This window comes from Microcebus murinus, chromosome 19, assembly GCF_040939455.1.
Source record: "Microcebus murinus isolate Inina chromosome 19, M.murinus_Inina_mat1.0, whole genome shotgun sequence".
Lineage (NCBI taxonomy): Eukaryota > Metazoa > Chordata > Mammalia > Primates > Cheirogaleidae > Microcebus > Microcebus murinus.
Window position 1 is genome coordinate 18,152,823 of NC_134122.1, and position 13,762 is coordinate 18,166,584.

The window sequence follows — 13,762 nt, forward strand, 5'->3', positions numbered from 1 at the left end:
TCATTTGTGATGTTTGATGTGTGTGAAGGACAGCCCCTAAGGTGACCCTCAATGGTCTTTATCTCCTGGTGCCATGGCAGCCTCCAAATGATGGAGGAGCCAGGGCCCTCAGACCTTGTGGTCCTACAACCACAAGGAACTGAATTCTGACAAGCCCTGAGGGAGCCTGGGAGCAGATCCTCCCCCAGTCCAGTCTTCAGATGAGACCCCAGCCCTGGCTGACAGCTTGACTGCAGTCTTGGGAGACCGTAAGCAGAGGACCCAGCGAGGCTGCGCCTGGACTCCCAACCCACAGGGGCTTTTGAGGTAATGAATGTGTGTTGTTGTAAGCTGCTAAGTGTGTGGCCATTTGTCACAGTGCAGTAGACAGCTGACACAACGCGTCCAGTGTGTGAACACGTGCGTGTGTGTGAAGGTGGAGTTGGGTGGGGAGAATGTGGGAAAAGGAAAGCTACCTGCACAGCCGCACGGCCACACGCCTCAGAGTGAGCAGACGAGGACAGCCTCTTTTGGGGACTCATCTGGTTGTCAGGAACAGAAACAAACTTGGGCACGTTTGCAAAAAGAAAACAATAAAAGCAATTTATCGTGAGGATGCAAGGGCAAGAAATGCAGGATGGCCTCATGGCCGTGAACTGGGAGCTGGAAGAGAGCAGGCTCTCCTGCTCATCTCTCCCCTCTGCTGACTTCTTCCTCTGTAGGCTGCTTTTCTCGGCAACACAGAATCCATGGTGGCAGCAGATGGTCAATCACAGCTCCCAAGCACTGTGCCACTGGGAGAGACTGGCTCTGACTGATGGGTGAGGCACCCATGGGTGGCACAGGGGCAGGGTGAGACTTAAGCAAATGTAAAATTTAAGATATGGGGGGAAATGGGTTTATAGGTGCACATTTTCAGTATAATTAGTAAGTGCAGGGAGTACTTTGAGAGGACAGGGAACTTCGAGTCAAGAGGAAAACGTAATTGTCCCTTTCAGGTTAGGCTTGTTAAGTCAGTTCACAGTGGAAGGAGGTCCAGTGTCTTCTAAGCAGAGACTGAGACACACCTAGCAGACAGTTCGGTCAGTGGGAGGCTTAGGACAGTCAACTCGGGCAGTGCATGTCCTTCTCTGTCCCCAACAGAAAACCACCTTATCTGGGCCATGGAGAGAGGCTATCGGAGAACAGCGGCCCAGAGCCTCAGCATCACTTTGCTCCAATTCTTCATCCACTCTTCCCTAGTATTTCAATCCTGGGAGGAAGTGCCTTGGATAGGGCATGACAGCCCTCTGGCCATTGGAAATGGGAATTCCTATGACAAGTAACAGCTTCTCACAAAGCCTCTAGCCATGTGGGGCTGAGTTCCTGTGAGTCAGCCTCTAGGAGGCTAAATATTTCTAGATGGAAAAGAAAGGGGTGTCTAGGCGGGGTACGGTGGCTCACGCCTATAATCCTGGCACTCTGGGAGGCTGAGGCGAGCGGATCGTTTGAGCTCGGGAGTTTGAGACGAGCCTGAGCAAGAGCAAGACCCTGTGTCTACTAAAAAATAGGAAAAAAAATTAGCCGAGCATGGTGGCGCATGCCTGTAGTCCCAGCTACTTGGGAGGCTGAGGCAGGAGGATCACCCGAGCCCAGGAGTTTGAGGTTACTGTGAGCTAGGCTGATGCCACGGCACTCTAGCCTGGGCAACAGAGTGAGACTCTGTCTCAAAAAAAAAAAGAAAGGGGTCTCTGGACTGTAGAACCACAGGTACAGCCGTAACCACGGACACTCACTGAAGGACAGCAGTCTGGGAGGTCTCGGCGGCACCTGGTGACCTTTTTCATGCTGTGACCTTGATTTCTACTCCTTCCAACTCCTAGAGTTACAATTAACCCTCAAGATGTCATCTATAATTCCATTTGAGGTGACCACACACACACACACACACACACACACACACACACACACTACCGAACACACCACCCATAGTCTGCCTCCAAGAATAATCAAGTTTTCATATAAACCACAGAATATATTTAATTCAAATTAAACATGAAACTAGAATAATGGTCGGTCCTTATCAAGTAGCAATTACATTTTTTTTTTTTTAAAAAAAGAACAGTACAATTGTTTCTACATTCTGGCAATCCAACAAGGCACAAGTCACATCCAGTTTGATGGGGTGACAGATCCAGCAGTCACCATCGATGCTTATGGTTTTGAGAGGTTGAGGGAGACACAGACCATAGTTGGTACAAAATGATTCTGCAGCAAGTCTGAGGAAAGGAACCTCTCTCCTAATATCGAAGAATGAGAGTCCAAATAGCAGGAAGTAGGCGACTTGCATAATTAAGGTATTTTATTAAATAGATAGTTAATGCATTGCTTCTTACACAATCCAAATTGCTGTTGGTGCTGCCTGTGACAGAAGCTTCTTATACACATCTCGGCAGGAATACTTTCTCCACTCTAGGTACTTCTTTGTTTTTGATTTTTTGGCATGATTTCCTTCTCATGTAAAGAAAGCCAACTTCTTCCAGACACAGGTCATTCAGCTTTCGTGTCAGCCTCCAAGTTTCCTTGGGCTGTGCAGAAGGCCAAGTCCTGCAGAGGGAGGCCTTGCTTTGCCGTCCACTGAAAGCTTTTCACTGTTGGGTCTGCAAAGACGGAGGTCTGCCTGCCCGTTCCACCCCCGGGTGGGCGGGGGCGAGGGCTCGGAGGTGGCTTTCTTCACAGGGCGGTACTTTCCGTATCATTGTCTATATCCAGCAGAATGCGGCCGGGCAGGTCTTTGCTTGCAGAGTCTGAGGGCACTTCGGGGAAGATGCTGCGAAGCGGTTCGGGAACCCTAGAATTGGTGTCTGGACAAAAAACACGGGGAGACACGGGATCAATGAGTGGCAGCACCTGAGAGGCCACCTGGGGGCGCTCTGAGAAGACAGGCTGGAAAGCTTTGGGGGCAGCCCAGGCGTACACACAGTCCCTTGCAAGAGGCCTCGTCAGCCCTTAGAAGTTCAGTGGAGCCTCCGAGACCCCAGAGGGTGGCATGTGGCACAGCCCGCCCCCCTAGCTCTGCGGCTCCTTTCCGTGAGCCTGGGATGCAACCCTGGAAGGATTTTCTTGCTTTGATTGAGAGGAAACCACATTCTCACCAAGGCTTCTAATGCACTAAATGAAACCTCCTGATGACATCTGGGCTGCAGGAATAGATGGGCTGCATTAAGAAGAGGCAGATGGGCTTTCCTCCTGTCACTAATGCTTTGACTTCAACCTCAGCTCTAGCAAAATTTTGGGCTGAACCGTTGTGGAGGCTGTCCTGTGTGTTGCAGGATGCTAAATAGCATCCCTGGCCTCCATCCACCACACGCCACCCAGACTTCTTCCCCAGTGTGACAACCCAAAATGTCCCCAGACACCACTAACTGTCCTATGGGGGGTCACAATCACTGAGGCAGACCATCAAGTCTCCTACAAATATTAATGTCCCCTTCTCTAATACTTATACCTCTAGTTTCCTTTTCATGTCTTACTATGTTGCCTAAAATTCCTTTGGCAAAATGGCAAATACACGGTCCTCAAGCCATTGTCCCAGACGCCCGTGCTCACAAAAGACACCTTCATCAATCACAGCCTTTGTCCCAGTGAGGCCAGTGGTCTCAGACTTATTCATTCATGAACACATATTTACTGAGTACCTACTACGTGCCAGGCACTGTTCTACCTTCTGAGGGCACGCGACTGAACAAGACAGGCACAGTTTTAATGAAGCCCATGGTCAAGTAGGAGAGCCAGGCTAATCCAGACAGAAGGGTTAACTTCTCCAGTAGATGTGAGTTCTAGCAAATTATGAGACCTTGTTAGGTATTTTAGGGCTGGTATAAGAGAGGAGAGATGATTAGATTTGTTAGGTTAGAGCTAGTCATGGTAGGGAGCAGGGAGGTGGGTTTGCTGGGGAGGTGGTTATGCTTAATTAAGGCCTGCTTTTCTGTAGTTGTGCAAAGTGACGCCATGTCTGCCCTGGCTGGGAGCTAGTTTTGGCAGTATTTCCGTGTTACCTGCTCCCCTCTACGCAGGCACAGCTGGCAAATGCTGGTGCACATCTGGGAGGCTCACTGCTTTGAGACTGGCTCCTGCCCCTACAGTTTTGAGCTATGAAATCTATTTGCTCCCTGGGACATCCCTCTTCTCACTGTGACTCCTGGGTTGGCAGATGCATCCCTCAAGGTTTCCTATGCACCGCAACTCAGACAGATTTTCAGATTTACGGAGGTGCCAAGGTGTCAAAGAGTTCAGGTACTAAATGTTATTTCCCACAATTCAGGTCTCAAGATAACTGTGAAACCACCTGAATTACACCATCCAATGGTGCGGGGCCAAAGGTGGCCTATGTGCACAGTCTAAGGACATCTTAAATTAGTCCTCAGCAGAATGGAAGTCAATGAGGGCGGAGGCCACATCTGTCTTGTTCAGAGTCCCCTAGTGCCTAAAACAGTGACTGGCAAATAGCAGACGCTCAGTAAGTTCTGTGGCTGGACATGTGGATGGTTGGATGTATGGGTAAATGAAGAGTCATCTAATGCAACCACCTTTCCAATCCTCCCTTCTTACATCCTCAGGCAAAGAAGTAGCTGTGTCTCAAAAGCAACAAGAAAAAAAATTGCAAATTCAATCCCTTTCCCATAATCCTAACCCAACAAAACAGATGGTGCTACCAGCAGTGTCTCTTCTCAGCCTAAGGAGTTTACAAGAAATTATGGAACAGACATGACTTGGTGGGGAATGAGGCAAAGGTGTTGTATGTAGTAAAGAGATTTCTACTTATTAGTATCTCTATTTCCATGCAAGCTAACACCTATTGGCCACCAACACTTTCCACAGGACAAACTTGCTCTTTCTCTTCTTCTAATATATCACATACAAATTATTTCTAGATTTGTACTATTTATAGTGAACACACTAATTATATACCCAGGAAAAAAATTTCGTGGTTGGACATAAGGGAAATTCCTTTACTTGCCTCCCACCTGTGCCATCTGGCTTCCCCAGCCTCTCTCTCACCCTCATATGAATCACTGTCTAAAAGAAAACAATCGATCTGTTTACACACAAAAGGTAGTAAGAATTACGGCAATGTGTACAGAGTCAATTTTCAGAAAAAGACTAATCTTCATCACAGTAGCTAACATTATTGAGCACTTACTATATACCAGAGACAACGGTAAGTGTTCCACGCACATTGTCACATCATCTCATTGAACCACAAGCAAACAGACCTAAGGCAGCTAAAGCTCCCCAGTAGAGACAAGAGAGACAAGAAGGGGAGCACCCCCAGGGGACACAGCCAGGTTGGTGGGACTCTGGTTTGTAACCAGTATAATGTTTTCCCTCTTCGCTAAAGGAGTTGATACATCCCTGGGAGAAGGTCCTGCAAGAGAAGACCTTATCTGAGGAGACAGTGGTTTGAGTGTTAAACACTGATTCATTGTTATAAAAAGGAGAAATGTGTTATTTTAGAAAGATACCTGTAAGAACCTGTTTTTTTAAAAAAACACTTCTAACCCTCTTTGGCTATGAATTTATATATTATCTGCATTCCAACAAGGGATGGTCTTTGAGATATTGCCTGGAGCTAAGGTCTTATGACTGATACTCTATTTAAAAAAACAAAACAAATCACCAGAGGAGAGACTTCCAGTAACCAGCCTCAGCCCAAGGGCAGAATGTGATATGGCACACTGCGGATCTGGGACGCTGACAAATGTCACCCAGGTTCATTCCTGAATTGAATATCTCTATCCAGCAAGCAGAAGTGGATAGCCAAGAATTTTATAATTTAGGGTATGGTTCTAGAAGATTTATTTGTTAACTTCAACAATTTTGAGGATGTGCTTTAGGTTGTGAACCTATTGTTCAAAATATCCAAGGTTCTTCTTTTTTTTTTTTGAGACAGAGTCTCACTTTGTTGTCCAGGCTAGAGTGCCATGGCATCAGCCTAGCTCACAGCAACCTCAATCTCCTGGGCTCAAGTGATCCTACTGCCTCAGCCTCCCGAGTAGCAGGGACTACAGGCATGTGCCACCATGCCCGGCTAATTATTTTTTGTGTGTATATATATATATATATATATATATATATATATATATATATGTTTAGTTGGTCAATTAATTTCTTTCTATTTTTAGTAGAGACAGGGTCTTGCTCAGGCTGGTTTCAAACTCCTGACCTCGAGCAATCCGACCGCCTCGGCCTTCCAGAGTGCTAGGATTACAGGCGTGAGCTGTAATCGCCTGGCCTCCAAGGTTATTCTGATAGCCACTTTGATGAGTAATGAATCCATCTGCACCCTTGAAATTAAGTGCTTCAGGCATAACTCAGGGTGAATAAACTCCGCCTCCCCACTATCCATCCCTCTTCTGGAACCTGAGGTCTGAGGGAATGGCTGCTTTCTATTATAGGAGAGATTTCTATGCTAGAGACTTTCCAGCCAAAGGAGAGATTCTGTTCAAGTCTTAATGGATGTCTATCTTGACATGACTCTGATATCTATTTACTAAAAATAAATTGCAAGTAGTAGAAGCCATTTAAATGTCCAACTGTAAGTAATAACACATATGCCTGATGAAATATTATGCAGTCATTAAAAAAGATGGTTATCAAAATTACATTATCACATGGGAAGAGTATATGTCAAGTAAAATAATGCAGGACCAAAGTCTGTATCTGCCAAATAACTATAATCATGCACATGCACCTCCCCGCCTTTTAGAAAAATAAAACCAGAAGAAAAAAAAAAATAGCAGAATAGAAATAGTAGACTTCAATTGTAAAACTATGATTTCTTATTATTTCTAAGTCTCAAATTTTCTTTAATATCCATGCTTTGGCTAGGCGCTGTTGCTCACAGCTGTAAATACCAGCACCCTGGGAGGCTAAGGAGGAAGGATCGCTTGAGGCTAGAAGTTTGAGACCATCCTAGGCAACATAGGAAGACCCCATAGCAAAACTCTGTCTCTACAAAAAAATTTAAAAAATTAACCAGGGTGGTGGGGTGCACCTAGCTACTCCGGAGGCTGAGCCAGAAGGATCAGTTGAGCCCAGGAATTGGAAATTACAGTGAGCTATGATGGTACCACTGTACTCCAACCTGGGCGACAGACCGAAACCCTGTATTAAAAAAAACAACAACAACCATGCTTATTTGAAAAAATGCATTACTTTCATGCTACAAAGAGAGCTTGGTTTAAAAAAGAGGACACTATGAGAGATAGCAAAGTGTCCAGTTTTATGGCTACTGTGTAAATGACTTGGTCTATCTGTTGTATGGTGGACAAATGACTTATATGTATTGTCAGGCTCACTAAATTACATGACAATATTTCTTTTCTTCTTCTCCAGAGCATTGTCTTTCTAACCCATGAGACAACTGATACTAGGAAAACCAAGTGGTGCATTAGAATCAAAATACAGATGCCTGGGCCCCACCGCCAACCTCCTATGTCTGGGTCCTGGAAATTCTAACTCAGGCATGTCCAATTCTACAGCATGTGCTCTTTCTACTATACCTCAAGCCCGCCCGATGTAGAAAAGAATGGAAATTAAAGAAGTAACAAGGCCAGCCCTGGGACCACCTGTTACACGTCTGTGCACACATTTAGTATTTGGAATAATTGGCAGCAAGCATGAATGAAGCCAGTCCTCCTTTAGTGCATGCACTATTAGTAGGGATGCAAGCAAGCAGGGTTAGGGTGACTGGTTAGTAACAGGCATTAGTGCACAAATATGATCATAAAGTAGCAAAAATGCTTTGGCCAATCAGGTGCCTTTTCCTTACCATTACATATTCCAATTTCAGTTCTTACTGAATATGGCGGGTCATACATCTAAATTATTTAATAAAATGTTTAAATTAGAATACTCTTTGCTAAAATCTATTACTTTAAAAACAGCAAGATGTAAGCTCTTCTTTCTACTTGAGAGTTAAAACCCTACTGCTCTCTACAGTCAGAACGAAGAGGAGACTCACATAGATGCCAGAATCCCTGCATCCTCCAGCGCTGGTGCTCAGCTGCCAGAGGGTGGCCGCCAAACCTGCTTGGCAGCAATAATTTCTCCCAAGAGTTTATCTTAATCCCACTAGCCTTAATCCAACTCTTTAAGACTAAATGCTCTAAATGAATAACTTGTTTTCAGGAATCTGTCCTTCTGAAGTTTTCCAAGCGAAAACATTATGTCATAATAAAGAACTGTTCTGCCCAATGAAGTTACATTTCTATTTGAAAAACCCAGTGGCTATAGCCAAAAATGGTTAATAGCAGATTCATAAATTCCAAATGTTGGCCTTCTGTGTACTTCCAAGAGTAGTCTAAGGGATCTTAAGGTATTAAAAGTTAATTCTGTAATACAAAGATAATTGTGGTGACCTGGAATTTTTTGAGTTAGGAGAATTCATAGCATGGACTGGTCTTTAAATACTTGGCTAACATCTTAAGGAAAAGTATTTTTTAATGTAAAATTTCACTTATCTAATAATTATAAAGTCCAGTGCATTACAGTGTTGTAGCAGATTAAAAAAATAACCTTCTGGAATAAATGCATCCAGGTAACGGTGGCATTAAAGAACAGGCATAATTCTGGTTTGTAGTTTTTTATCTAAATAAAAGGATAGATGTGGGAATAAAATTTTGCTGTGTAACAAGTATGCAGGTGTTAAAAGGCTCAGCCTTGATTAGGGTTTACTCTGTAAATGACTTCCGCACGCAATTGGGGGCCCCAGACTTCTGGGTTCACCAAGGAGTCGGGAAGGTGGAACCTCGCCTAGGCCCTCCTCTTTGTTTTAAAGGTTGCACTCTGGTTTTCCCCTTCTGGTTCCCACAGTAAATCTTTCTCATACCAAAGCTGTGAACACTCTGGCAAAGGAGCCCACAAAAGGCTTAAGGCTCAAATCAGCTGATGAAGTTAACCGTACACATAATGAGAGCCTTATGCCATCCAAATGTGAGCCCAAAGGCAGACTGAGGTGAGCTCACACCGCCTTTTAAAAAGCTCATATGGCTTAAGAAAGCAAATGTAAGCATGCTAGAATACAAAGGAATTTAAAAGAATTCAGTGTAGGGGATCTTTGGGGGAAGATTTTTTTGGAGGGGGCTGAGAATTTTAAATATCAAATTAAGAAGCTCCATGCAGTTAATTTGCATTTAAGATACAAAAATTAAAAATTAAAGCTCAAGACACAAAGGACACACTGTTAGGTGCCGAATGCACCCGAGTCCTCATTTGTTGGACGCTGATGAGCCAATCAATGACAGGTCAATCACGTTGGGAGGAGCAGAACGCAGGGGAGAGGCTTACCAAAAAGAAAGAAGATATTCTTAGCATCCTATCTGAGTGGCTTGAAATGAGGCTCTCAGTCTACTGACATCTACCTCTTGAATTCAGAGCACTTCAGCTCAAAGTGCTTCTGATGAAAACAAAAGGGATGTCTACATGCTACAGAATGGCTGGCCCATTGACTGCCATGGCCCGGGGTCAGATGGCTGCTCCCAAGCACAGAGGCAAAAATAAGCACATATGCGGAACACGGCTAAGCAGGCACGTTGGAGCTGCAGCATGGGCTGCGTGGGGGCTACAGACCTTAGTCCCGGAAACCTTCCCCACCTGTGAGGGCAGTAGGAAGGGCATCTATTGGGAAACAAACAAACAGACAAACCAATGTGGCTTTGTTGTTTTCAAAATAAAAGTTCTGGTGTCATCAGAAAAGAGTCATTATCCATTTGTAACACTCGAAAGTTATGCATTATATTCCTGAAAAAAAGTTATCAAAAGGTATTTTTCAGAGTTAATTAAGCCTCATCATTCGGGGTACCAGTGTTGGGTATACCCTTGGCTCATTTTGAGCTGAGAAGTCACTCAATACGGCTGGAGAGCCCAGAGGTGTATCTCAGCTTCTTTTCTAAAAAAGCCTCCACTGCGAACAATTTAAAATTAGGCTGCTGTGAGGAATGATGAGGCTCCTAATTATTGTTTTTAAAAATATGCTAGAAAAAAAATCTGTCCATCCTTAAATAGTAAATTAGAGCATTTGGGATAGAAATTTTTTAAAAATAATAATTAAATAAAATGGTCATGTTCTAGACTACCTAAAAAAATATCCCATTAGGCTGCCCACTGAAATCTATATAATTACCGCCATTCCAAAACAGGTTTCCACTGGGATTACAGGAAAATCTTGACTTTCCTCCTAAGCCATTGTGGGCTAGCACTCTGATATGGTCATGTCCTGAGATCTCCATGTCCAAAGCATCCAATTTGGCATAAATTGTGTTTTTTAAAGTTATACCTGAAATTCTTGACTTCCTATGAACATTTTTACTCTTAGAAGGAAAACAAGCATTTTAATGAGGCATTCACTAAGAAATGAATTTTATGCTCATGTTGTACAATACTTTCCATCTGGACTAAAGGTCATTATACTTAGAAAAACTGTAAGTGCAGATAGGTCTTAAATACATAATGCAACTATAAATCAGGGGTCAGCAAACTTAAAGGGCCAAGTAGTAAATATTTTCAGCTTTGCGGGCCATATGATCTCTGCCAAGACCACATAATACTTTACTTAGGGCCTGCAGGTGTAGTTTGCTGACCCTTGCTACCAATCAAAGCCTAAATGAAGGGAAGTAGTACAGAAGCAATGTAGAGTAGATGGGGAAGTAGGAGCCTGATTTCCTACTTACCCGTTACTATTTTGGAAGCTGTCGGTGCGGTGTTGGTCAGGTTGCCATCGCCAGCTGCGTGGGCACCAGGAGGATGGGGGGGTGGGGGCATGCTGGGTCGGTTCCTTGGCTTTGGTACTGGTCTCGGTCTTGGTAAGGTTCCAGCATGTGGCTGCGCCGTCTCAGGGTTACTCACCGCCTGGCTCTGAGAGGCTGGCAGGCCCGGGTTCTGTTTTCCTAGGGGTGGAGTACTGGGGGGCGTTGGAGTCTGGGGAGGGGTGTGAGGTGGCTGCTCAAGTCCGTGCTCGCTGGGCAAGGCCATAGGGGTGGCAGGGCCTTGGCTACTGGGTTTGGTGTGCATCAGCGGCGTGGCCTGGGTTGGGGGCTGCGGCGGCGGGTGACTGGGGGCTTGGATTGGAGACAGGCTGCTGGAGTACCTCCGGGGCGCGGAGAGCTGGGAGGGGGCTGAGGGCTGGCCTGGGTGCTGGGTGGGAGGAGAGGGGCTTCGGGTGGATGGCTTTGGTGACAGACTGGGTGGCTGCTGAGATGTTCCTGGAGAACTCTGGCCCCCAAGATGGCCAGGAGGTGGGTTTCCTGGTTTTGGGGGTGCCGGAGCAGGTTTTTTAACAGCTGCACAAAGAGAGAGAAACACGTTTCAGAAAGAACAAGGCATCAGCACCACCTTGGCCAGGAGCCCAAGGTTAACCTCACCAGCAATACGACACATTGACATCACGTACCCCTGATGGCATGTGGTCAGGAGGCAACTCGCTCTGTTTCTTCCTCCCCCAAAACTATAGTCCCAGGCTAACATCAGAAGGACATCTGACAAATGCAAATTGAGGGACTTTCTTCGAACAGCCTGACCAGTACTCCCCAACACTGTCAAGGCCATGAAAAAACAAGGCCAGACTGAGAAACTGTCACAGACCAGAGGAGACTAAGAAGATATGACTACATGCAATGTGGTTTCCTGGATGGGACCCTGGAACAGAAAATGGACATTAGTGGAAAAACTAGGGAAATCTGGACAAAATATGGACATTAGTTAACAGTGATGTACCAATGTTGGTTTCCCAGCTGTGATACCACACACCACGGTGCCGTAAGATATTAACAACTGGGGAAACTGGGTGAAGGGTTTATGGGAACTCGAGCATTGCCTTTGCAACTTTTCTGTAAGTCTAAAATTACTCCAAAACAAGTTTATTTTAAAAATTAAGTACATTATACAGATAGAGACCTTTAACAGCCTATCATTTTAAATTTCAATAAGAAGAAAACTCAGTTACCAGAAGCTGCCCCGCCAACAGGGCGGCACTGCCCTGTGCCCACTCAGCAGCCACTTGTCAGGGCCCCTTGCTCATGACCTTAGAGTGTGGGAAGAAACAGAGATGCGAGAGCAGCTGGGAGGGACTGTCCCCCACGCACAACTGCTTTACCCCTACATGCCTTGGCCCCTTGCCCCAAGCCACCTTTTCCTAGAAGATTTGATTTTGTTTTTTAATTAACAGAAATTATACAGATTCCAGAATCATTTGTGTCAATAGATATGTTCCAGATAAAACTACAAATAAATCTGGCAGAGTTGCCTTAGAATTATTTCTCTAATAACAGCTGAGTCACATCATTCTCCTTCCTACACCAGCTGAGAACAGGGCTTGGAATTTGGTACTGAGGAGGGTAGGATAGAAAACAATAGATCCGGGGACCTGGTTTTGGGCTGAGAGTGGTGGGTAGAGAGGAGAGACTTGAATCTTTTTCAGATTTTGCCGGGATCCTACTGATGCCCCAAGAGAGGGAGAAGGAAATGAAAGAATGAAACAAACAACTATCACTGTTCGCATATCACCAGTAGCAAGTTACGTTCTTATATAAATCTTGTAAGCTCATTGCAGGACAGTCACTGTTATACCCATTTCACAGTGGAGAAAACTGAGGCTCAGAGAAAGCAAGTGTTTTATAACATTTTAGGTCAGTTCATTCTTTATTGTGGGAGCCTATGCATGTGTTACAGAATGTTTACTCACTGAATGCCACTAGATGCCAGCAGTACCCTTCTCCCCATTTGTGACAAACAAAAATGTCTTCAGACATTACCAAATATTCCAGGGTAAGGGTGGGGGCAAAAATCAGTTTTTCTAGACCTCAGAGGCACTTAAGAGATCCCAGACCCACAAGTACTTTATGGAGTGTCCCCTCTGTGACAGGCATGGTACAAGGGCTAGGAATATTGGGGTACATGAGACAGGTAAAATCCCAGCTCACTAAGAGCTACTTGGTGAGACTGGCAGTAAGTGGAAGAAACAAAAGAATTCAGATTGAGAAAAATGCTCTGAAAGAAAGAGAGGGACATACTGGAGAATCACTTGTGTGTGTGGTGGGAATGGGGGATGGTCATCAATTCAGAACGGTGGTGGTTGGGAGGGGCACTCATGGAGTAAGTGATCTTTGAGCTGAGTCCGAATAATAAGAAGGAACAGTGTGAAGATATGGCATAGAATGTTCTGGAAGAGAAAACAAGTACAGAGGCCCTAAGGAGGGAATGAGCTTAGTGCATCTGAGGAACAGAGAGCAGAGTGCAATGAGAGAGGGGAGAGTGTAAGAGCTGGGCTCGGCAGCAGGCCCTGGCCAGACCACAAAGGGTCCACGGTGGGAGGTTTGCATGGAAGTTACTGGAAAGTGTCAAGTAAGAGATGACATGATCTCCCTGGGGTTTTAGAGCAATTTCTCTGGCTATTCAGTGGAGGACCACAGGGGAGATGGGTGGGAGTAATTCAGACTATGTTAATCTGGACCCAGAAAACCCTGACCCCAATTCAGAGGGTACAGTGGCTCCTAGACTCACAAAACTGGGGTAGTACAGAGATTCTGGGGGTTCCCAAACAGAATGATGGCTTGGAGCACCAGACTCCAGGAAAACTGGGAGCATTTTTGGAGAAGGGACTTTTTGTTTGTTAAGCTTTGTAGCTCCTAAGAAAAAACACATTCTTAAATGTGTGCTTTTCTGTTCTCTATATTTTCCTTACTCTTTATTTTTCTCTTTAATGACCGATTTTCCTGCTTGCTATTTTATAACAGACATGGAAAAG

General features: G+C 45.0%; 1 protein-coding gene across 4 annotated transcripts in view; it reads right to left on the minus strand.

The window, feature by feature from the left end:
- Positions 1-1,972: 1,972 nt before the first annotated feature.
- Positions 1,973-13,762, minus strand: part of ARHGAP17 (Rho GTPase activating protein 17) — an 80,361-nt gene continuing 68,571 nt past the window's right edge. For 2 of the 4 annotated variants that reach the window (XM_012780137.2, XM_012780134.2), the window contains 2 exons: positions 10,692-11,300; positions 1,973-2,822 (listed from right to left, as the gene is read on the minus strand). In XM_012780137.2, the coding sequence (XP_012635591.1) occupies positions 2,692-2,822; positions 10,692-11,300 (740 nt within the window). In that variant the 3' untranslated portion in view covers positions 1,973-2,691. Of the gene's footprint in view, positions 2,823-7,792; positions 7,842-9,591; positions 9,640-10,691; positions 11,301-13,762 lie in introns of all 4 variants that reach the window. The other 2 variants (XM_012780136.3, XM_012780135.2) reach the window with 2 other exon arrangements.